Source organism: Cydia fagiglandana, chromosome 2, assembly GCF_963556715.1.
Source record: "Cydia fagiglandana chromosome 2, ilCydFagi1.1, whole genome shotgun sequence".
NCBI lineage: Eukaryota > Metazoa > Arthropoda > Insecta > Lepidoptera > Tortricidae > Cydia > Cydia fagiglandana.
The window spans coordinates 16,512,310-16,536,540 of record NC_085933.1 but is presented as its reverse complement, the minus strand read 5'-3'; the positions used below and the strand labels follow the sequence as shown (position 1 = coordinate 16,536,540).

The 24,231-nt window shown below is 37.7% G+C and overlaps 4 protein-coding genes and 1 long non-coding RNA gene across 6 annotated transcripts in view; 2 read left to right on the top strand and 3 right to left on the bottom strand.

Moving 5' to 3' along the window:
- Window positions 1–10,853, top strand: part of LOC134677326 (uncharacterized) — a 187,314-nt gene extending 176,461 nt beyond the window's left edge. Inside the window, exon 2 of the long non-coding RNA XR_010100018.1 lies at window positions 9,322–10,853. This is a non-coding gene — a long non-coding RNA (uncharacterized LOC134677326). The remainder of the gene's footprint in view (window positions 1–9,321) is intronic.
- On the bottom strand, window positions 1,883–4,232 carry LOC134677316 (uncharacterized kinase-like protein D1044.1). Its single transcript, XM_063535754.1, has 3 exons — window positions 2,841–4,232; window positions 2,520–2,750; window positions 1,883–2,285 (listed from the first exon to the last, which is right to left on the bottom strand). Exons 1-3 carry the CDS (start codon window positions 3,279–3,281, stop codon window positions 2,103–2,105), a joined length of 855 nt encoding a protein of 284 aa, XP_063391824.1. The 5' UTR covers window positions 3,282–4,232; the 3' UTR covers window positions 1,883–2,102.
- Window positions 10,854–12,697: 1,844 nt separating the features above from the next.
- Window positions 12,698–13,908, top strand: LOC134677212 (mitochondrial transcription rescue factor 1). The gene is made up of 4 exons (XM_063535658.1): window positions 12,698–13,009; window positions 13,197–13,336; window positions 13,468–13,540; window positions 13,632–13,908. The coding sequence occupies exons 1-4, from the start codon at window positions 12,809–12,811 to the stop codon at window positions 13,836–13,838; spliced, it is 621 nt and encodes a 206-aa protein (XP_063391728.1). The 5' UTR covers window positions 12,698–12,808; the 3' UTR covers window positions 13,839–13,908.
- A 135-nt stretch (window positions 13,909–14,043) lies between these two features.
- Window positions 14,044–18,690, bottom strand: LOC134677189 (stimulator of interferon genes protein-like). Of its 2 annotated transcripts, XM_063535642.1 has the most exons (8): window positions 18,441–18,687; window positions 18,168–18,218; window positions 17,844–18,079; window positions 16,737–16,828; window positions 16,280–16,445; window positions 15,497–15,665; window positions 14,932–15,045; window positions 14,044–14,379 (listed from the first exon to the last, which is right to left on the bottom strand). In XM_063535642.1, the coding sequence occupies exons 1-8, from the start codon at window positions 18,541–18,543 to the stop codon at window positions 14,288–14,290; spliced, it is 1,023 nt and encodes a 340-aa protein (XP_063391712.1). In that variant the 5' UTR covers window positions 18,544–18,687; the 3' UTR covers window positions 14,044–14,287. The 2 variants fall into 2 exon arrangements, with proteins under 2 accessions (XP_063391712.1, XP_063391706.1); XM_063535636.1 differs by lacking the exon at window positions 14,044–14,379 and having other exon boundaries at window positions 14,386–15,045; window positions 18,441–18,690.
- Window positions 18,691–19,177: 487 nt separating this feature from the next.
- On the bottom strand, window positions 19,178–22,914 carry LOC134677202 (pre-mRNA-splicing factor 18). Its single transcript, XM_063535652.1, has 7 exons — window positions 22,684–22,914; window positions 22,478–22,613; window positions 22,015–22,190; window positions 21,858–21,938; window positions 21,378–21,512; window positions 20,773–20,985; window positions 19,178–19,442 (listed from the first exon to the last, which is right to left on the bottom strand). Exons 1-7 carry the CDS (start codon window positions 22,744–22,746, stop codon window positions 19,200–19,202), a joined length of 1,047 nt encoding a protein of 348 aa, XP_063391722.1. The 5' UTR covers window positions 22,747–22,914; the 3' UTR covers window positions 19,178–19,199.
- Between the last annotated feature and the right edge of the window lie 1,317 nt (window positions 22,915–24,231).

Here is a 24,231-nt window from a genome sequence, read left to right as displayed (position 1 = left end):
AACCGTTGCGTTTCCCTTGCGGATCGTATCCGCATATTATCTCGCTGTTTCCTATTTATTTCTACGGTTTTACTGATATCTATTTCAATAAAATATCCAATTCGTCATACATTTTTGTCCGTGACAAACAATGGCGGAAGGCGAGGTGCAATTGTTATTGCAAATAAATACGTTGACACTCAAAAAAGAATATTTGTTTAACAAATTACAAAAGGCTTATGATGTATCCAAAACTGTTAAATTGGATAGTCTAGACTCGGTGCAAGATTAAATGGTACAGTTTTCGGAACTCGATGACGCACGTTGCGACTTCGAAAAAATTGTCATGGAGATTATCATGCTGGAGATGCAGGCAAACCCCAAAGATATGCAGCAACTGTTTGAAAAGTGGTCACGAAGCGTCAAGTTGTAAGAAATATTTACACACAGGTCCGCAGACCTTTCAGAATATTCTCAACCAGAGATATTGGATCTTGTCGGCTCGTAGCCTAATTCGTTCCATTCATTCAAAGTGCAAGAGCTGCTACAAATGTAGACCCACTCTGCTGCAGCCTAAAATGGGTGACCTTCCATCAACTCGTCTGTTGCCTAATAAGGTGTTTGAGCATGTAGGTGTGGACCTGGCCGGACCCTTTTATAAAAAAGAAAGCTTACGGCGCAATGCGAAGATAGAGAAGGCTTATTTAGAGGTCTTCGTTTGCTTTTCAACTAAAGCCGTGCATTTGGAAACGCTCTCCTCTCTATCTGCCGATTGCTTTTTGGCTACTCTAGACAGATTCGTATCCCGTCGCGGTCTTTCGGCATGCTTTTATTCCGATTGCGGGACGAATTTCACAACAGCCAGTAAACATCTTGCTGATGTTCAGAAATTCATGTCTGACAAGAGCACTCAACAGGATATTTTTAACGACTGCGCTCAGCGCTTGATTAACTGGCAGTTCAATCCTCCTAGCGCCCCTCACATGGGTGGTTTATGGGAGAGTTGCGTTCGCATTGCGAAATACCATCTTGTGGGTGCTGTCGGTGACAAAGCCTTGACTTTTGAGGAGCTGACAACAATTTTCTGTAAAATTGATGCCATAATGAATTCACGGCCATTATGCGCTCTGCCAGCTAGTGATAATCCTCATGAGTTTAATGTCCTAACTCCTGGACACTTCTTGATAGGCAAGAGTCTGACAGCTGTACCAGAGTATGATTTGCAGTCTGTACCTGTAAATCATGTATCGCGTTGGCAATATTTGCAAAATTGCTCTCAACTGTTTTGGAAGAAATGGAGCCAAGATTATTTACATACCTTACAACAAAGGTCAAAATGGTTCACCTCGCCTCACAATATTAATGTAGGAGACATCAAAGACGACCGAGTTTCTCCTTGCAGTTGGCCACTTGCAATTGTCCAACAAACACATCCCGGTTTAGACGGCATTGTGCGCAAGGTTACTCTGCGCACAAGAGCTAACAATTCCTTTTTGAGACATGTTAATAAACTGTGTCCTCTGCCTTATACTCACTAAATCCCCTTCTTTTATCGCATTAATTGCATATATTTTATTTTTTTCGCGCCTATACATGCGCAAGTTCTGTTCTCTCTTTTTTCATATTATGAGAAAGCCACATAGTGCTTTCGGTGGGGGGTGTTTAGTATTCAACCTTAATATCTACTGCTATACTGATTTACTTGAGGTAGCGAGGCTACTGGCCGGCGACACACAAGCAATGATCTGAAAAGTAATAACTAACGGTGTCAGTGTCACCAAAACATCGCGACAGAAAGGATATCTGAATTCGCAAAATATACCATAAAACAGTGCCTTGAAATAACGAGGAAGCCAACAGCGACCAATCCACCCGCAGAGGCCTCTGCCAGCTGCAGACCACATAATACCGGTAAGCCCTTCTACAATGGTAAAGCAGTATAGTGTAGCGAAGGAACTAACTTAAAAAACTACAGTCCACTGGCTTTACGCCACACTAATTCTGGTAACGGCAGATTATCAATTAGCCCCATACATTCCACGACTCTTCTCTTTCCGCACATAATCTACCGCCAACTGTCCTATTCAAGATTATTATAAAAAAAATTGAGCCTGTGATATATTTCATTTAATTAGGATCCCCCATGCCACGTAGTCTCTTACTATTCCTGTAAGACGCTGCCGAAGAGTCGCGTTGCGGCGAACCATTTCAGTGGTTTCCTTTGCCTGCCCGGCTGCCACGGCTGCTGGATCTGCTAGTATTATCGGCAGGACCATCAGTGCAACGATTAATCCGATCGGGAGCGCCTGTCGGAAAATACAATCGCTGCTCAATCGAAGTAGGCACACGTAATTAAAATACTATTTTGTAATAGAAAAGTGTGTGGGTGCTAGTTCTTAAGATTCGTCGGGCAACTTAACAATAATAATAACCGAAAAAAATCGACTTAGCTAAACAGTTTGAATGCCATCAAATTCTGAGACTGAATTGAGAACTTCCTCATTTTGAATATTGGTCAGTTAAAAAACATAAATAGTGACCTGTTTCCAATCTTCCTCGAACATATCCTTGGGGTAAATGTTTTCGATGCGCATATGCAAGCAACGAAGTGCGCGCTCTAACTCTGCATAATAGTGGTCAAGAAGCCTACGCAGGTTATGCGCTCGGAAATTCTCGTCAGAACCCAACATGATCAAATACACTAGATCAGTGGCAGGGCTGCTCGAGTGGATATTTTGGAAGTCCACCGTAGCCATCTCCAGGCGCCCCTCCTGCAAAAAATATCTTAGGTTAGGAGCCCGATGGCAATTTCATAGTTTCCAGTCGACAACAATTATTTTATTTTCCGGAAATAAACTAACATGGTAGCGGGTCATGAGGTTGTTGATCTTGTAGTCTCCGTGCGCCAGCACGCGTGGCGTGGCGCTTCGGTACAAGCACGATAGCTCAGAGAAACGGTCTTTGCTCTCTAAATACTGCTGCGTTAATCGCTTTAGATCGCCTTCTCCTAGAACATCTATAGCCACCGGCACCGTCTGCTCATACCCCAACCTCCTCATAACTTGGGAATCAAACACGTGATACGGCTTGCTGTCTAGCATTTGAGTTAAACCACCAGGACTTAGCACCCCATAAGCAAAGGAAAAAGCATGGAATTTTGCCAACTGCTCTACTGCTTTCGAAGCAAATTCCCAGTCGAAGGGCAATCGTTGGTCGACACTTGCAAATCCGCTGTTACTCAAGTCCTCTAATATGATTGTCTCTTCTTTAGGTTTGGGTTCGCCACCATAACATTTGGGCATTAGAAATCTGCCCTCTTCTGGAACATTATACTGATTTTCTAATTCTCTGAATATTTTTGCAATATCTGTGTAAAAATATAACTCATCGGTAAATAATCTTATGTAAAGTCCATTCCAATAGAACTTGCTAACTTTGTAAACAAAGGACGTAACTTTGTTTTGTCACTGTTTTTCCTTGAATTTTCACATCATCTCATCAAACACCATTGAAACACATACACTATACACTATTAAAGCGGTCGTTACCGTAAAATACAACAATATATAACTGTATCTTGGCTATTTCATTAAAAGTTTAAAATGGTTTCATAAGTTAGGTTATTAGGCCCTGATGTAATGACATTTTTGTTTCTTTTACATTCTACAATTGTCTATGATGGGTAGTGTTGTGACTAAAGTTGGTGATATACTCGTAAAGCCGCTACACACTACGCGACTCACGGTCTGTACCTGCCAACGCGGTTATATACACTACGCGGTAGTTTGACAATTTTAAATTTCAATAAATATGTAAACTCAGATTAATCGTTTTAATTCCTTTTTTTTAAATAACCTTTTCCATTCTTTCGCATCATTTTTAAACATTATTATTAAACTACGGAAAATTATAACTGGTAGTTTTGGACTGTTCATAAATAAAAATCTACCCTACATTTGACAAAATAATGACTGTTGAATGATTGACGGTTTCAATATTATTTTACTCGTTCACTGTTTTTCTTGGCATGTACGCGTATCTTACTTCTTTGTTATTGAATTTAAGAGATATCTGTTTCTCGCTCTCACTTATGGATGCGACGCACCAAGTTCGTGATGCAGTGCGATAGTGTGTTACGGCCTTAAGTAAAGGACTAAGTAAGACTCTTGCCCATCACTAGCAAATTCATCATTCAGAGACAATTTCAATATGGCGGTTTGTTGACATAGTTTGCAAGTTCTATTGGAATGGACTTTAGGAAGTGTTCCTTAAGTCGTCCATAATGTTAGCTATTTTGGCGAACATTTTTAGTTCTCGGTTTGGTTCAGAGATCGTAATTTTGAAAGTAGCGCTGGAGTAACCCATTCCCGTGACTTGCTGCACATTTACTTTATAACCAGCATGAAATTTCTGCTCCCCAGCAATTTTGTGCGACCACTTCAAGATTTTTTCTTTGAAATGTTCCATTTATCGGGACGATTTAATCAAAGTCTGCATCAATCTGTGTTACCTATGGAAATTTACAAAAATGATTAAAATTATTCATGATCATATTTTTTCTAAAACGAACGCGGCTACCTTAAGTAATATGGAATGGGATAATGAAACATAGTCCGTCATTGATAATAAGAGTGATAACTTGATAAGATTGTAAACAGTGACCTATCTCTTAGTTGTAAGTGCTAACAATGTCACAACTATATGTCATAATGTTGTTACAATATAAGTAAATATAATATAATTATAAACATTATACATTACCATGAAAGTGTCAAGGTTACTTTGATTACCTAATCACTATCAGTACACCTTATAAAACAAAGTCCCCCACTGCGTCTGTCTGTTAATTGTGTGTTTGTATGAATTGTATGTTCGCGATAAACTCAAAAACTACTGAACGGGTTTTCACCTTCTAATTAACAATGAAACAATGAATTTATTTGGTCATCTTTTAATTATTTCGATAAACGCAATAGTTTGTGTGAGACACGCCTTCAAAGTGACGGTTTTTTTTTTATACGTTACACGAAACTAGTGTTGCCGCAGTTCGGACTAACTAAGTGCATAACTTCAATTCTGTTGGTGTGGCATTAGAGTGCACAATAGGAAAATATCCGATCTTAAGCTAACAATAACTACAATAACTTATCACAAAATCATCCTGATATTCCGCGTGTTGTGACTAGACCAAATCTTACCTCCTCAGGCAAATTGGACCTAAATTGAGATTCTCAAACTTTAATGACTCAGCCGAGAGCTCGGCCGAGAGCGTTCTAAGATGCTGAATTCAGGCCGGATATACATAGGTAGATAGATATAGCTGGTCAAGCAGACTTTGTCAGTAGAAAAAGGCGGCAAAATTGATATCGTCTCATAGAAAATTTGAATTTCGCCCCTTTTTCTTCTGACACGATTTGCTTCACCATCTATACGTCGGCGGCCGATCGTAAGATCAGGCATATCGTGAAATTCCTAGGCATATCGTGAAACGTGAAAATCTTTGAATCATATATCCTCTGAGTCGACGGATTTCTGCGCAGTTTACCCTTCGGGCATATGAAGCAACCTAACGCACCTGTCCTACCTATAGTAACGGCACCAGTCATGGGACATTTAAGAGGAAATTTGGAGTATTTATGATATTTCCCTTATACATGTAAATGGTCTACCGCTTAACGTGTTCAAAGATAAAAGTCCTATCCGTCTTTCATGTTTTAGCACGCCTAAAACATAGATACTGCAATGAGTTTCCACATACTTAACAAATTAAAACTATGTCTTTTTTCTCCAGTCATGGACACCAAAGCTCCAGTAATGGACGTGGATCCAGTAATGGGCCCCCCATAATGGACATTGCTTTATCAGTATAAAATATTAAAATGGGGAATAAGTTATGGCAAAAAAATCAATTTTTGGCATAAACTTTTATCGCTGAATGTATTTTTCTTTCCACAGCAAATGATTATTGTATTAGAGCCATCGAGACAATTCTAATTATACCCTAATATTGCATTATCATCCGATTTGCATACGTAATTACGTACTTACACAAAGTTTCAACTGAATCGGAAATCGAAAAGTGGCTCAAATTCAGCTACCAACATTTGACCTACACTAACTAACAGGGCAAATTAAATAAAATTTTGGAAAAACAATATTAATTTATCCGAAGTCCGAGAATACCTCCTGGTTGACATATTTCGTAACTACATTTTACTTCTGTATTGTTTAAAAACATTATATTATGGCATGGCAAGCATCATTATGTCAATTGTCCCATCATAGGAGGTATGCAGTTTTACAGCTCCTATAATGGGATTGGGCCAAATACCACTATTTTTTTACATCTGTGGAGTCACAACATAGTGTGTTGTATACCTTATCTCATGATAAATGCAATTAAAAAAACACATTCTAGTTTTCATCAAGTAGAGTCTGTGCGGAAAGAGAAGAGTCGTGGGATTTGAGGGCGCGCCAGTGCTATTTTATGGTTTTTGCTATGCTGACAACACTGGTCACGTGATTATAGTACGACACTAAAGGTCATGATACTTGAATCCCTTTTGTTCCGGTTTTTTACCACGGCTTACTAAACGGAGCCTGGTGGTGGTGTCGTCTCGTCAACTCAATCCTCTGATTTAGCGCAGGCACTAGTTTTCTTTTTAAAACACACTTGTTTTTATGTCTCGGATACTACAAAGTGACTGCGATTGACAAAACTGCTAAAACTAGTTAAGAATCTGCCCAATACAACTGTAATTTTAGTACCAAACAAGATAGTCTCATTTATGTACTGCCTAATCTGTGCAGTCCAACAGTTATTAAAACCGGGTAGATCGGGTAGAAATTGGGCAATAGAACCGTAATTTTATCTGGGATATATTTCACCCATTGTAAACTTGACTTGTAATGTATGTGTACATTATTAATAATAAATATGAATATGAATAAAAATAGTGCATTAAGTAGGTAGGCCTTATTGGGATATGTCCGGTTCTCTCATCTCACGATATTTTACTTCGCCGAAAAGTCACTGCTAAATATGAAATATAATTTCGTAACTAACAGAACCTACAAATAAAGAAATATTTTATTAGAAAAAGTTTTATTCAGAACCTAGTAAACGAACTTACAAATAAAGAAATATTTTATTAGAAAAAGTTTTATTCTTTGTAATCGAAGTCTGAATTAAAATATTCAATGTCACTTATGTTTGAGCTAGCTTCAAAACAACCAGGGACACTCATAGAACTATCTTCATCTGAACTGGATGTGCTTGAATCCGGCACGTAGATTACGAATTCTTGCATATCACCTACTTAGCGGTCTTTTATTCGAGTTACCGTAGGTACTTTTACACAATCCTGAAAAAGAAATTACATATAAATATGCATAAAATGGCAAGTATCAAGACTACTTGTCAGTTATTCTAAAGGTCATGAATGACCTGCATATTTATGAAAATTAATATATTTTGAATGAATATACATACCGATTATGTACCGGAGACAAGTTACTTAGGGGGCTTATTAACCCATTCATGGCCACGAACCGCCGAGCGTACACAATACGCCAGGCCACCATACAAATCGTTTTTAGCTAAAACGCATGACTCAGCTTATGGGTCTCGAGCCTGGCGCGAACGGTAAATAAATCGCCGCTTATGAAGCCGGCGAGTTGGACAGCATTATGCAACATTTTTACTTACCACCGATTTTCTGTGCCTATCAAAAAAGAAACTAATTATTGCAGTTTGTAGGAGTGAATATTTTTACTTTCTACAAGCGTTTAACCCTTTGACCGCCGTTGTCCGGTATAGAAGACAACGATAGAACGATACGCTGGCGCCGTCGTCTTGTATACAAGACACAAATTCAACCACTGAGTTAATGTGTAATAATAACAATTGCAATTTCATTTACAGTCGTGTTCATATTTAAGGTCTTTGTTTTTTCATTTATTTGCTTTTTAAGCCGCTATATAAATCCCTTCTTTTAAAATAAGGCATTTAAAAACATTGCTCCAATTTTCAACATTTTTCATGTTCCTCGTCGCCGTTGTCTTGTATAAAAGACAGCTAGGGATGGGAATGTTAACTCGATATGGGAATTTTTAAAGTAAATATAAAGTCAGAAATATGTTTTTATCTAAGTATTTGAACACTTGTTAATCGCCAATTTTTTTCAACGAATAGTAGGTAACTACTTACTAGAATACGTAGAACGAGAGTCAGATAGGCATAACTATATTTAAAGTTCAGGTAGCTTCTTTAGCTCTATAAAGTAGAGTCAGACAAGTAAATTTGCCATTGTAGATTGTGGACTATTTAATTGCAGAAGAGATAAATAAAAAAAATAATTGATGTTATTTTATAGCTTAGTGGGAAGGGATACACCGCAGCGACCGCTTCGCACAAGTGTGGTACAGGGACATACCTGTTTATCAGACTTTACTTTTATTGTTATAACATTGAAGTTAATGTGTAATTTTTTTGTAACAAGTCGTTGAACGTTTTTTTGATAAGAGTTTACCTATAGATTAATGTAAACCAAACTGAAATTATAATGATAGATTCTAATTCCGGAATAATATCTTCACTCATTAAAAATTCAACCCACGTGTAATTTTCACTAAAACAGTTCCGGTATATTGACTTTATCGACACATGATGCGCAGCTTTAACGTTACGCCAATAAAGTTTACGTACCGACAAGCGCTTACGCCGTTGACCTAGAGACTATTATTACTTGATCCGCGCGGAAACAGTCCTTGTCGGTCTGCATTGCGGGCAGTCCATGGGCGCCGTTGTCTTGTATAAAAGACTTCTCGTACAGCCTAGTGCGGCGATATCACGTCTTGAATCGACATTGTTTAGTGGTTGTTTTTTATGTTAAATCCCTATATTTTAAACATTTTCGGGTGTAAAACATATGTTTAATTTTGGCAATTTGGAATGAAATTAAAACAGTATAAGAACAAAGCTAAATTAAAAAGATTTTTACCATAATATTGTAAATATCGATATCACTATTTGCAATCCCTAAACTTTTTATTAGTTGTTTACTTAAAATTTGCTCTGGCGTGTGAGTGAGCGTCTTTGCGGACTAGGTCCGGCGGCCAAAAGGTTAATGTCTGACCAAGCTAAGTTGGTAGCAAATTTTATAGCCCAGCCTGTTTAAATTTTCACAGATGATGTATTTCTGTTGCCGCTATAACAACAAATACTAAAATCGGAATAAAATAAATATTTAAGTGGGGCTCCCATACAACAAACGTGATTTTTAACCGAAGTTAAGCAACGTCGGGCGGGGTCAGTACTTGGATGGGTGACCGTTTTAATAGATAATGGTACGGAACCCTTCGTGTGCGAGTTCGACTCGCCAATTTTTTATATCAATTCTACATAAGTACTACGATTAAATACATTTTACTCACATTATAATCGGACTTATAAAAAATAACAAAATTCTTTTATCTAAGTGAGCAAGTGAGATAACAAATGATTAAAGGAAAACAAATGTTTCTTACCGGTCGGTAAAATTGCATCCACACCGAAATCGTTGTTGTTTATGTCTTCCATCATTGCTGTCAAATCAGGGTGCATAGCCGTGTCATTCAACAAAGGTGAGTTCAGGGTTCCAGAATTCGTAGCAAGGTCATTCGGATGAAGCAGGTTCGGGGTCCAGTTCATAGCACAGTCGGTCAGGTTAGGCGGTTCAAATTCCGGTAATCCATAGCCATGGTCACAAAATACGAAATCACTAAACAGCACAGGAGGAGTATAAAGTCGCCAACGAATAAATCGTGACTAAATAATATTTTCCATGTTACTCAAAAATACATCTCTAATAGGGGGGATGGGATGAATCACATCTTGAACTCTTGTGACAAATACCACATGAAAGATAATACCGCCGCCGCCGCTCGGATCCATTCCTTGTTTATTGTCCAAGTGTGTCCGATAAGCTTACACCTGGTCGGTCATTGTCTTTGTTTTGGTAAACGCCATTATATTAGTAACAATAGAGAACTTAAAATGTATTATAGTACTTACTTTCTAATCTGCCGTAGAAACCACGATGTTTGAAAAAACTTGTAAATATTTGTCACAAACTATTTGTTATACAATACATATTAGTTAGTGGTGACTGTTTCAACCGCCTTGTTCTATATTGAAACGAAAAAAAAATAACTTTAACATCATTGTTAGTAGGTAATTGCCTAAGATACAATACAACGATCACCAAATATTATGACATAAAAGTACAGTGGGAAAAAATCCTCGTTGCCTTACCCCTCATACAAAACAAAATATTATTATACTACGGCTTGGTTCCTACAAATTGTTGCTTACCATCATCCAAACAGTAATCAGTTGTAAAATGGTACAATATCAAACAGCTTCAACATGAAATAAGCTTTAAAACCAGCCAATAAAGTTTATTTTAGCCTGCTACGGAAACATTAGCAGTTTTTACAAGTAGCGCCAGGCCACGGTGACCCATACCTTGAGCCCTGTCAATAACTTCTGAAATATATATATTTTTTGTATTTTTCAATATAGATTTTTCTGTTTGCTTGCATCGCATTATGTATCTAGAATTTCAGTATATTTACTATATTGCACTGATAGTAAACCAAACTTGAATATTCGAGACCCTGTTTTCATTAAAAAAAACGTGTTTATAATTTTTATCCTAATATGCCTTATAGAAATGATTGTTAACTTATATGTTACTTACGTTATTACATCAAATTACGTTTCGTTTAAGTTTAAATCAGAATTTATTCAGGACTCACATGTGAGTCACTGGCCCTGCGGAACTGTTTGAGCATGACCCATACGCTGAGTCGCTGGCCCTGAATGGGTTAAATAGGTAATTATTTAATATTAAATACAACATCAATACCCGCGAATAGCGGAAACACGTTCCCCGACTTTTTGTAAGTCGATAGTCGGCTTTTAGCCGTTTTCTTCCCGCTGACAAAACCGAACAATGTTAAATATAATTTTCCTTGTGGTTTTATGTACGGTTTTATCGTGTTTTGAAAATATTTTATACATAAAACTTGCGGTTTTTGTTAGTAAAAATATACATTGACAGAAGTTTGTTTACTTTTTACAAGACAGGTGTCAAAGGTTTGATTGCCATATAAAATTTAAAATGTTAGTTCCCGTTTCTGCCACGACTCTTCTCTTTCCGCACAGACTCTATTAATTAATTAAAATTTAATAAATAAGCGAAGTTGTTAAGAATTCGTAGTGGTATTTTTTTTCAGTGACACGACAACTTTTGGGTTGGCGCCAATTTCTTAAAAGATAACCGAATTTAATAAAAATTGAAACATAAACAGCTCTAGGACTCTTATTTATGATAAAAATATATCCAGTGTTTAAAACTACTTTTAGATACTTATTTTAGAGGAATTGTGGTTTTTTGTCCCATTACTGGTTCCACGTCCATTATAGGGTCCACTACTATATATACCTATTGGTTTAATGTGACTATCGTCGAAACATTACACAGGAACATTACGATCTGCCAAATCTTACGATCGGCCGCCAATATATATAATTGTCTTGTCATGTATGTATCATGTTTTTTTCATTACATATCCCTTTTTTTAAGCTTTTTTACGATCCGAAATTTTGAGAACCGCTGAGTTTTTTAAGTGCCTCAGTGATTAGTCCGATCTCCGGCAAGGGGAGGAAAGTCTGGATCTTTGCCTACTGACGTCCTAGGCGCAAACAAAGTACATATACAAATCTATAGAGAATTTGCTAAAACCACGCAATAATGCCAATAATTAACTTAAAATGCAATAAAATGATAAATACTTACCACAGCGTGAAAACAAACTCGTGGAGGGAAAACAGGATCAAGGGAAATTCGAAAAAAACGTAAACTTTTTTAAACGTCCGGTGCACACGTGCTGAATTACTGATCGTCGCAGCGCCGATCGTGGAATGACGGGAGGGGCCGAACAAAATGGCGAAGCAAACTATGTTGCCATCAGTGGAAAATATCGCTTCATTTGCGGTAAATTCTATGCATCCGATCTTAGGACACATCCGGTTTAGGCGATCCTACCTTATTGGTCCAATGTGTATTTGCGTCTCACGCATTGACGTCTCAGGACTGGCCTTACAGGCAGCACAGCGGTGTGTGTGACACTGTTAAGCCCCCTCCAGACTATGCGCGGGGGGCTTTACAACACGATTTGTTGATGAGTTCGCATCACGCGCGCGATTGGGCGCAACTAGTGACATTAGACTGCACGATTGGCTCGAATTCGTGGGTACTGCTAAAGTAGTACCATTTTTACTTTACAGTGCCCGTAAGGTCCCTCTTGAGATATATGTCAATGGCCTAGCTAGAGTGAAGCCTCCTCCACACTCGTGCGCGAATCACGGCGCGAAGCCGCGAACGCGAGTGTGGAGTCGATTTTCGCAGACAGCGAAATCGACTCCACACTCGCATTCGCGGCTTCGCCCGCGATTCACGCGCATAGTCTGGAGGGGGCTTGAGACGCAATGCACTGAATGCACATATGACAAAGAAATTGGATAGGTGGAATACCAACCTTAAGGCCACTGTACACAATGGGCCAGCGCCGGCCATTCCAAGGGACGCATTTATTTTTATTAGATTATTAGAACGCACCTTCCTCTTTTGACATTTGAATCAGCTGTCAATGTCAAATTATCTATTTTAAATAACCTATAAAAGTATACATTGAACATCTTCGAATTCAAGTATTTCAAGTGCCAAGTAAACTAAATCTAACCGTCCTGGGAACAAACTTGTGTAGTAACAATAAGTTAACAATGTTTTTCAACAAAACTAACATGAACGCTTTATGGCGCTGTGTTGCAAAACCTGTATTAACGAATGATATAAGACGGGAAGTTTTCAAGAAATTGATGAGCACAACTATCTGTTCAAAATATATAGGTACAACATCGTTAGTACCAACTCAATGCAAATACTATTCGCCTTATAATACGATACGACAGAAATCAAAAAAGGTTTGTATATCGTTGCAAAAATATATCTTTTTTTTTTTAGTTTTATAGTTTATTATTGTTCTATGTTTGTTAGTCAGTAACGTAAAAATTAATTGATTCGATATAAATAAAGCATAAGGTATAAATAATAACTAGTAACTTGACATTATATAATAGTTCACAGTAAATAAATGTTATTTAACTGTAGCAAACAGCTGAGTCGGATGATGAAGGAGATACATTTGATGATGACCCATCTTTGTCAAGAGATTCAAAAGTAGTGAAATTCAATACCACATCATTACGGGCCGACTTGATACTAAAAACAGCATTAGGGGTTGCAAGAAAGTGAGTATGTAGCAATAATATTTTTGTACAACTTTTAAGGTACACTTTATTAAATTCATATTAGCTTTGATAATAAAAAGAATGGAGGAAACAAAACTTGTAAATCTTTAATATTATTTTATTTTTTACAGTAAAATAGAGCAATTATTCTATGAAAGCAAAATTAGAGTCAATGGAAAAAAGATAGTAAAGAAAAGTCTTTCTGTAAGTATTTAAGAAAATAAATAATTTATTATTATATCTGTATAAGATGTATGAGATACAACGAAAATATTAGGACTAATTATTTTTTTAGGTAAAAATAGGAGATGAAATTGATATCATAAAGGCTGTAAGCCCTAAGAATGTTGATCATTTATACATTTCCCGTATTGAAGTGATGAATTTAGCTGCAAAAGAAGAAACCATTGTGGTCACAGCACGGAGATTTAAAACATTGCTCATTGAGAATTATGAAACTGATCCATACAAGGGCTCTGCAAATGAAGAACAGAATAAATAAAATAAAATATTTCAATAACTTGAACTAAACTAGGTTAGTATTTTCTGTAAATAAATTATGTTGCTAATGATCAGTTTATATTTATTGAGTTACATATGATTGCAAAGATACCAGAAGATAGTGTGCCTGAGTATTCAAGATTTGTAGTTGTTTAAGGCATTTATTTTGAAAAAAATTGTATGCAATAATTCTCCAGTTTAGTTAGTACATTTCAACATACACAACATGAACACAAATGATGCTAAGGATACACCTGGATTAGAATTATAATTAATGTACCATCAGGCGCAAATGTGCATGGCAACTTTTTCAATGAATTCATAATTTCTCCATTCAATTTCACAGCTCACTGTGAATATTTTATGTCTCACAATTACGATGGACTCATGACTTATAAAATATAGGTTTAACAGTCTAACGAGATTTAAAAAAATCACAATTTATAGATTTCACTGGTCCCAGGTAAAGTTTTCATAGTTTGGCTCAATCTCCTGAATCTTCGCCAACAGTCTTTCAGCTAGATTCTCATTGGGATTTGTGTCTGAAAAAAGGAATTTTTTTTTTACTTCAGTTCCAGTGGTTTCTCTGAGAACACCACCTAACTGCTGTCTTCGCTGCATTATTTCATAATTGTGGCTTTTCATGTCAAAAGTATTATATGGTACAAGGTACAAGTAACTTCATAAGTCATAAGGTACTTTTTGACATGGAAATCCACAATTATTTGATTTTACTACTTTACGATTGTTTACTTACGGTACGGAACTTGCTAGTTGAGAATAAGATTAAGAAATCACACATTTTTGGACCTGTGGCCAGTTTCAGTTTACAAGGTTCCTTGTAAGTTTTGAAAAGTATTAAAAGTAGATAAAGTTGAGGTTTCCATGTGTATCACAAGTTATGAGCTTTCGTGGAACTGTTGCCCTGAGGGCAAACCGCGAACCACGTTCGACGTGTTGTCTCTCTGTCGCACTTGTAAATTCGTACGAAAGTGCGACTGGGAGGCAGCCCTTCGAACATGGTTCGCGATAGGCCCTCTGGTCTACACCAGATATACCTACGTATACAGGGTGTGCCCTATGGTGATTCTTACCGTCATAGTACACCAGTTCGCACTTGTCCCGCAACTCTGGACTGTTGCGGATGATGCTCGGCAGCGTGGCGCAGAACGACGCTGCAATTTCTTCCTCGTCCGCCTTCGCCATCGCTGCAAGACGGATACCAGAGGGCGGGTATTAGGCATTGGGCATAGAATTAGATGAAGCGCGAGCGCGACAATTTTATGTCTGTGGTATTAGGGCAAAGCAAACCACAGACCAACATACACATAGAACCTCTAACCTTGTTTTCGCACGGTTGCAGAGCATTACAACATGCATAGTGCTTAAATGGAGTATGAACAGGCCTATCGCGAAAAACGAAATTTCGGTATCTGCCTCTATCACTCCAAAATAAAGCTATTAACGTAATTTTGATTTTCGCGGGAGGTTTGGGCATAACTGTCTTATTACAATGCTTTATTATTTTCTCTAAATATAACGGATTTTTATTATATGTACATATTATTATGTATTTTTTAAATTCGTTAGTAAAGGAAACTAAACCTAGGATTAGGATTGTGAAATTAACCGAAAAATAATAGGAAGCTTAGTTCTCACGCGTGTAAACGGCTCGCTTCTGCAGCACCATCCACAGCGTGTTGATGGGAGTGGCGCAGACCACGTGCACGGGCCGCGGGTCGGTCGGGTGCCGCCGGATCTTGTACACCGTGTTGCGGTACACGCGGTTACACACGCCCGCCACGTGGCGGATGATATCAGGAAGGCTCTGCAAACAAAAATGTATTTCACATAAATGTATGTGTGTACGTATTTGTAAATGTATTTCTTCTTCTTTCAACAATAATAACATGAACATCAACAGCACACAATATACAACAATTGTAGGAGATGCCACATAACATAACATCACTGTGCTCGGTGCACATATACACTTTCGCTTCTCTCGGCCATAGAGTTCGTACTTAGATCTTTCAACTTTGTAGGAAACTCTTTCACTATCTGCTAAAGGCAAAGTGCAAAGTGAAACAAGATTCTGCCAACAATTACATTTTGAATAACACACTTGTTAACTATTTCCGACTGTACTTAATTAATGTCCCCAAAGAATCGGACTCTTCAAAACAACTCATATGAGACCAATCTCAAAATGGGGTCTACTAATAAATACCAAAGAGTTCCATATTCGTTATTGTATTGATTGTCATCTGCATTATACATTGCAAAATTTCTAACTGATACGGCTCATAATAAAAGTAGGTTCAAACCGACTTGCAAGATAAATTGTTGGCTTGTTACTTAGTTACAAGTGATGTTAATTATAAAGGTGCCAAAAAAACTGTTATGAAAATGATGTGGGTGATGGTCAGTCATGTGACTCACAGCGCATTGTTCTAAGCGCGGCAGGCGTTCATCGTTCTTATTGAAAGTTTCGAGGCTGCGCGGACAGTGTAGGGAGCGCGGGAAAACTACAAACAGCCGCCGCACTGGAAACACCGTACGCCGGGACATCGCAGCAGCCCTTATAGCTTCCACCAATCCCTCGTAGCTGATGACAAAACTATAATAAGATATTTTCTCAATAAGATATGCTACAGCTCTAATTCGCATGTAGAAGCATGGGTCATTCCATAAATGAGTAAGGAGTAACATGGAATCACCCAATTGCCGAAGCAATTTTATAAACTGTTCATGTAGTAAAAGTTTAATATTTAAATCAAGAAACATTGTGAAAAAAACTCCCCATTGCAATAGGCATTAAATTCAACTTTAATAAATTGCCAAAGAATGAAAGAATGCAACAACTGCGCATGCAAAGCGGCACTAAGAGCTCACCCACTCGCCACCAGGAGGAATCACTTGGAACAGGTAGCCTTCTGCAAAGCTACATGCCAGCGCCTCACCATATGTTATTGTTGTTGGTTGGCACTTCTGGAACATATTCATTATGCATACAACTTATATCCATAGTTAAGAGCCAACAGGAGTGGTCATTTCTCCATACAAACGTACTCAACTGTTTCCTCCGTGGGTTTTGATGCTAGAGCAATGATTTTTTCAACACAGATTAATATTGTCAATATCTGTGTCGGACCGTTTAGCTTTTTTTGATATTTTGGTTTTTTAAGGCTCTAGAGCCCTTCAAAAATAGCCAAAATGGCCTAATGGACTATGCCGCATTCAAAACTGATATCAAATAGCCAAAAAAGGAAAACGGTCCGACACAGATAATTTCATAATCATTTAGATTTCCAAGTTTGGTTAGGATTGGTTAAGTTTTAGAGGAGGAAACAGTAGAGTACGAAACCTCGATTTTTGAGATTTTTACGCGGGTGTTTTCGCCTTGTCCTTATCGCTCTAGTTTTAGGAGCCGCTTCCATTAGCGAGACGGGTATATTTACCTAAAATATTTAAAACTCAGCTCCTGTTTGTCTTAACAGAAAGACAAATCAGTTACAGGCCTGCATTTAGGCATGCAAGTGTCAGGCCCTCTTTGAATATTCTAACCAGCTTGTAACAAAGAATAGTGTAAGATTTGTTTTACTTGCATTGGTTGTCTGTTTTAAAGATCAAACAAACAATAACATTGGTGGACTACTACAACTACATAATTATATGAATCATTGTATTCAATAGGAATCTTATAAGAAAAAAATAAACAGTTATAGGGTGCTGTCCATAAATTACGTCATCGATTTTTGACCCCCTCCCCCCTAAAATCATCCAAAAATCTTGCTTCAAATGACCCTGTTTCCTCCTACGTCATGCTACCATCATCCAAGTACCAGACCCCCCTCCTCCCCTAATTTAAATGACGTAATTTATGAATAGCCCTCAGGTATTAAGTAATTATTTTTTATAGTCTTTTTAGTTGGTTCATTCTTTTAAACATAGGACATAAAATTGTTTCTTTTTAGAATTAATGTTTTTCCAGATATTATCTTACCCATTGTAAATATCTGACTAGTGCATAAGCCATCCATAACATCAGTAACTCTTCTCTTACTAACAAGTGCCCACAGCACACAGTGATAGGTATCGTCAACAGCAGCACATACAGGGAGAGTTTGTATTTTTCCTTTAGCTTGAGAACAGGTAGCTTCTTACTCTTTACTGCAGTACAAATGGCAATACAGGCTAGTTCAAAGCCCTGGCTTGCCAGTAGATGGGCTATTATGGAAGCTGGAAATTAAAATGTTTATGAATCAATCTCAAGATATCAATTAAGTATTCCTACTCCTAAAAATAAATTATGAGATAAAACACTCACCTATTACTTGTAAATATTTTTGAGCTAATGCAGTATCCATATTGCCGGAGTCTAAAACATGTACCAAGTTAAATATGTCTGCAAAGCCAACCCATACTAAATAAAGTATAGGAATTTTATTCTAGGAACCAGGCAATGGCTGGGTGCCTGGAAAGTTTGCCTGAAAATGCTTGGTCTGAAATTGCAGTCAGGAAAGTTATAATTTGGTATCAAAAAACGACTTATTTGCTGTAATCGAGTGTTATTACACTTTCTTATTATAAAGAAACTTACGATATCCTAGAATGAAGCACCCAAGGAATAAAATCTGGCCGCCTAAAATACGTTCCAGTTCCATCCCATCCCCTTCATACTTAACCATGCGATTCAGTCTCATTTCATTAAGGCTATACAGTTATGATCGCCGATGTTTTATTTATAAGATTAACAACGCGGTGGATAGCATCAAAGAGCATAATAAATTAATAATGTAATCACCACTGAGCATATAATCACTACGTGGTAATCACTATACGTTCTAACGGCATGGCTTCCAAACCAAACCGAAAATAATGTTTTTATTTACGTCAAATTGACATTGACAATTCCAAATTCCAATAGCCACAACACACTACCGCACCGCACCTGGTGCGGTGCAGTAGTGTGTTATGGCTTTAACCTAGGGTTTGGATTGTGCTTAAAGCCGTAACAGACTACCGCACCACACCGCGAATCCAGTTCTTTCGTAAATTCCTGTTTTTTGGTTAATTCGTCCATAGTTTGGATACTCGCACATATTATAAGGTCAATAACAACGATATAAAAAAATAATGTGCGAGTTCAATGACTTCATCATATGCCAAAAGCGGCCCGGCTTCTTGGCCTTCACTTTAGGCCAGGGGTCTCCAATTTTACCTGAGGGCCATATTGATCGTCAGAATATTTCGCGTGGGCCACCGATATCTTTCATATAGAATATACAGTAATTAACGCTATAGATATAGGGAATAATCTGAATAATAATCACGTCATATTTTCCCAACACGTAGATCTTTATTGTACCGTTGTGGTATATTCAACGCATCTAGAAGGATCAGTCGGAAAATATTCTTGGCATTTAGTCATGAGTCTTTTCAGGGCTTGGATGTATTTTCGTTGAGTTTCATCGTTCATGACGTGAGCCACATTCTTGGAGAAAATCTTCTCTCGTCCTGTACGAGCGTGAATACCGACCATAGTCACGCCGATGGGCCATGGAGCATTGCCAATCGCCATCTGGAGGTATGCGTCACTCGCCTGGGAAAAGAGGAATAAATTGTCAATCATACATATTGTTGCCAGCCGGACTTGTATTTCTTCTAGTATTTATTATAGTATTTCTTTCAGATTGATTAGATAGCAATAGGTACTAAAGTGTCACCGATTAGGCATTAGCATGGTTGTCCACAGCAACAACACAATTTATGAATGTTGCAATAAAGTAAAGCAGTAACTTTTTGTATGTTTGCGGTAGGCGCTTTGGTGGGTGGGTGGCTAGCGCGCCATTTGAAATAGGATTGGTAACACTAATGCTCTTGAGCATTTCGTAGTGGCTTAGTACGCGATTAACAACGCGTGTGCAGTTCTCAATGTGCGCGAGCGGTGCATTTCAGTATTTCCTGTTCTAACATCATACATTCATAATGCACCTGCGCGTTTTGTTAAATTGTTATAGTTACGTCCGAAAATCACATTTACGTAATCAGAAATATTTACAATACAGCATATTAGAATCTATCTCCGAAATTGTTCACCGCATGCCTACAACAGATTTTCGAAAAGCTAGCGACCAGGTGGGAAGCAATGGGCATTGACGTCGGCGGCAAAAGGTTGACCAACCTGCGTTTTGCCGACGACATAGTTCTGTTCTCCCACACTGCACCCCATCTACAACAAATGCTACAAGACCTTAGCACGGCAAGTCTTGAAGTCGGACTCGTAATGAACAGGGCCAAAACCCAGTTAATGACCAACGGCGCGAAACATACGGTCAGCGTTGATGGGCAGGATATCCAATATGTCGATGAATACATCTATTTGGGCCAGATAGCATCCTTCGATAACAGGCAGTCTAAAGAAATCGATCGACGCATCGAAAACGCCTGGAAGAGCTTCTGGTCCATGAAGGCGCTAATGAAGGGCAACCTTCCACTGACACTAAAACGCAAACTCGTCGACATGTGTATCCTGCCTATCCTAACTTACGGCGCCCAAACTTGGTCATTAACGGAAGCCCAGAAGTCCCGACTCAAGATTTGCCAGCGAGCAATGGAGCGCAGCATACTAGGAGTTCACAGAACCGATCGGGTTAGGAACACCGATCTGCGCTCCAGAACTGGTATAGTAGATGTGGGTGTTAAGGCCGCTAAGCTTAAGTGGGTGGCTACCGAATGGACACCGCAGATTAGCCGGGGCAGAGGTAGACCAAAAAAGAGATGGCGGGATGACCTTGACGCTTTTTGCAGCGACTGGCGGGAACATGCACAAAACCGTGACGAGTGGCGGAAGAAGGGGGAGGCCTTTGCCCAGCAGTGGGACACAAACTAGGCTATTGAAAAAAAAAAATTATAAAAAATTAGAAACATACCATTAGGTAATTTCTCTCCAATAAGCACTTAGTGATTTCCATGAGACTGTCACAGATGTCTTCTGGTAGATTTTTCTTTTTGAGTTTCCTCATGAGGGGTTTAAGGTACACCTGTGTTTGAGTATAGGTTGCACGAGTCATTTTATGCTTTACTGTATTTTTCTCAGCCGCAGTTGCAGAATTGAGTTGTTGCCCCCACATTGTTAAAAGAAACTGAAAATAATATTTATAATTAATAATAAACTAAACAGTCATGTTGTTTCTGATGATTAGGAAATTAGTTAAGATTACGAGTTGTTGTCATTTAAGGTCAATATGAAATAAAAGGCTGTCAATAAGGGAAGACCCCACAGAAAGACCCACTATAAGCTCTTTCATCACTTCTAAAGTTTGCGTTTGTACACACACTCCATTTAAAGAAGATAATTTGAACAGAAGTGAAGCTCTTATTTTTGTATTGTGTCTGAGCCACTCATGTATAAGTACTTGAGTTCTTGTGCTATGTTGGTCTTCCTCATATTGACCTTAATGTAATAGCAATAAAGCAACTTATATATTAGAATTTAATACTTATAATAAACAGTGATAATAAAGTATATTTTTACCTGTAGCAGTGTCATGATAACATTCATATCATGGTTCCTGTCACCTTGACCCATAGTTTTGGCCATTTCTTGGATAAACTCATATGTGACAGAATCATCTAAGGCATCTTCTTTTAATGACTTTTCAGTATCACTCTAAAAAACAAGAGCAGATTATAGTGCACATGTGGACGGTTTCCATGTGACGCTCCGCAGGGTGTGCGGCAGGCGCCAGTCTCCTAGCAGCAGTGGCAGGGATGTGGGATAGAGCAGTATGTGGACACTGAACCTCCCAACATGTTAGTTTACATCCTAACATAGTAATTAAAGTCTATTTGCGAGTTTGTAACTAACAACTATGGATTAAATTGTCTGAAATATTTTTTTGTAATTATTATTTGCTTCAAAATAATGATGTGTGGTAATATTGCAATTTTCATGCATGCAGCTTTAACATAGGGTCTGTAACATGTAAATTAAATACTGAAAATCAAAACTTACTTGTGTTCCAAGGGCTAATATTTCATTAAGGTAAGCCTCATCCACTTTGTCCATAGCTTCTTGAAAATCATTTCTAAAACCCTAAAAAACAAAACATACTTAATGTGTTTTTTTTTTACTCACAAATATATAAAAATCTGTTAATGTGGCACCTTACCCTGTTGGCTTCAGGTTCTTGTATTTCAATTCTCCGCAATCTTCTGAATGCTTGTACTTCACTTTCAGCATACAATAGTATTGGGTGGCCTCTCTCTCTCAACCGTTTTATAACCTCTGATCTTGGCAGAGGTGCACTTTCTGTTTGCTCTGATTCATTGCTTTCTTGTCTCTTAGCTGAAATTTTGTGATTTTTTTTTATTTCAATATATAAATTAATTCCACACAATGACACAAATGTAATATACAATTAAGAAAATTTACACACAAAAATATTTGATTGTAAAAATGGATTATTTAATTCAAGATGCCAAAACACAGCTACCTGATCACTTGAATTTCAAGCATTTCTTAATGCACTGCACAACATTATCTTTAATCTACAGCTTGATACATATACAATATATACATTTAAGATTTACAAATTTATCTAAACTTTTACCACAGTTCTAAAATATAGGTACCTTTTTCCCGCTGCTTTTCTTCTGTGTCCCGCTTGTCTTCCTCAGCCTTTTTACTTGATTGGCCATATTTCTTTAAATATTCCTCTTGTTCTTTTGCCAGAAGGTCTCCTCTTTTGAAATACTTTTTGTTCGCATTCTGTAAAACACAATATTGATTAGTTAAGCGCTATTTACTAAGTTGTTGATATTGTTGTGCTAGAACTTACCAATACATTCTTTTCCTCGAGAAGCTTTCGTTTCTTGGCAATTTCTGCTTTTAAGATATCCATAGATTTGAGCTCCTGAAGTACCTACTTTTTTGACTGAATCTTAATTAATAAAAAATGTATATTTATATAAGGAAACGAATTGTTAATCAACGTCGTTAATTTACGAGATAAAATAGATAAATGCACTAAACATACGCTTCACAATCTTGTCTTGTGTTGGTGTTGCTGTGATCACTGATGTCACTGATCATGCTGTGATCAGGGTTGCCAACTCCAATTTTTTTTTACCCCTGAGCTCAACTTAAAAACCCCTAAAACTGTACTATTATTTTGGAAAACACACTAAATAAAAAATAAAAGAAATTATTATAGATTTTCCAAATTTAGAACATTATTATGATTTTCAACCGGATCGACATTTTAATGGTCATACATATATTATGAACGTTATACATAGATGGTCAAGAAAATCTTGTCAGTAGAAAAAGGCGTGAAATTCAAATTTTCTATGAGAAGATATCCTTTCGCGCCTACAATTTTTCAAATTTGCCGCACTTTTCTACTTTAAAAAAAAACCCTAAAAAAGCCACTAAAAATATTTAGCCCCTAAAAAAACCCCTAGCTGGCTTATTTCCCCCTAAATTTAGTGGTAAAACCACTAAGTTGGCATCCCTGGCTGTGATGCTTTGATGCTGTCACTGTCAAGTCAAATGTCACTCACCGTAACGAAGCGTTCGTAATTATTTCATTTTAAGTGGGTAATATCCACCATTTGCCGTTTACGCTTAGGCAAAGAATGTACCCCGTTATTTCTGGCTATGATTGGTGTCCGTGCGAACTCATTGTGTGAATGTGGGTTGGATGAGGGCAACTTGGACCACATCTTCTTTGCTTGTACAAAATGTAGCTACTCGCTGTACGATGTATTACCCGATAATGTTCCGCGACCTATATGCTTTAGCTCGCTTCTTTGCCACATGGATACTAAGCTAACTTCTATTCTAATTAAATATTTACAAACAAATAACATAAAACTCTAAATATTGTCTTATCTTTTCTAATTTAATGCGTATAATTCATGTCAATCTATACTCGTTTTATTCTATACTCTCTATTTCTATCTACATATATATATCGTTTTCTTCTCTTCCACTTCCTTCATGTTGGCACTACTAACGTTCTGTCATCCGCTTCCCGCTTTTTTGCTAATCGTTGTATTAGTCATGTGTTTGTCTGTGATGTTCATAACAATTATTTGTTTTTAGGTTTCCCCAACTACATCCTCCCAAAAATGCAAAATTATTATACCGAACATTCTCCTCACGTGTGAAAGTCAACACCGACATTGGCAAATTCACCCTGTGCAAAATTGCAGAGAGTAAGCCAGAAAAAAAAAAAAAAAAAAATATTTTGCAAAGCCCGCTTTACACTCATGCGCGATTCATGGCGCGAAGGCGCGAACACGTTAAGGACCACAAAACAAAGGAGCTCATTCTTTCTTCCTTGTTAAGGACGCAGCTGTGAGAGTAAGAAAGATCGTATCCG

Excerpts from the sequence above, each read along its gene's own strand:
- LOC134677316 (XM_063535754.1), bottom strand. The coding sequence starts at position 3,281 with ATGCCCAAATGTTATGGTGGCGAACCCAAACCTAAAGAAGAGACAATC. Across the intron at positions 2,751-2,840 it reads ACCTCATGACCCGCTACCAT|GAGGGGCGCCTGGAGATGGC; the intron begins GTTAGTTTATTT and ends TATTTTTTGCAG. Across the intron at positions 2,286-2,519 it reads TCGAGGAAGATTGGAAACAG|GCGCTCCCGATCGGATTAAT; the intron begins GTCACTATTTAT and ends ATTTTCCGACAG.
- LOC134677212 (XM_063535658.1), top strand. The coding sequence starts at position 12,809 with ATGTTTTTCAACAAAACTAACATGAACGCTTTATGGCGCTGTGTTGCA. Across the intron at positions 13,010-13,196 it reads TACGACAGAAATCAAAAAAG|CAAACAGCTGAGTCGGATGA; the intron begins GTTTGTATATCG and ends ATTTAACTGTAG. Across the intron at positions 13,337-13,467 it reads GCATTAGGGGTTGCAAGAAA|TAAAATAGAGCAATTATTCT; the intron begins GTGAGTATGTAG and ends TATTTTTTACAG.
- LOC134677189 (XM_063535636.1), bottom strand. The coding sequence starts at position 18,543 with ATGAGACTGAATCGCATGGTTAAGTATGAAGGGGATGGGATGGAACTG. Across the intron at positions 18,080-18,167 it reads AAAATATTTACAAGTAATAG|CTTCCATAATAGCCCATCTA; the intron begins GTGAGTGTTTTA and ends TTTAATTTCCAG. Across the intron at positions 15,666-16,279 it reads CGCGCTTAGAACAATGCGCT|AGCCTTCCTGATATCATCCG; the intron begins GTGAGTCACATG and ends TTTTGTTTGCAG.
- LOC134677202 (XM_063535652.1), bottom strand. The coding sequence starts at position 22,746 with ATGGATATCTTAAAAGCAGAAATTGCCAAGAAACGAAAGCTTCTCGAG. Across the intron at positions 22,191-22,477 it reads AGAAAAGCAGCGGGAAAAAG|CTAAGAGACAAGAAAGCAAT; the intron begins GTACCTATATTT and ends ACAAAATTTCAG. Across the intron at positions 21,939-22,014 it reads AAGAACCTGAAGCCAACAGG|GGTTTTAGAAATGATTTTCA; the intron begins GTAAGGTGCCAC and ends TTTGTTTTTTAG.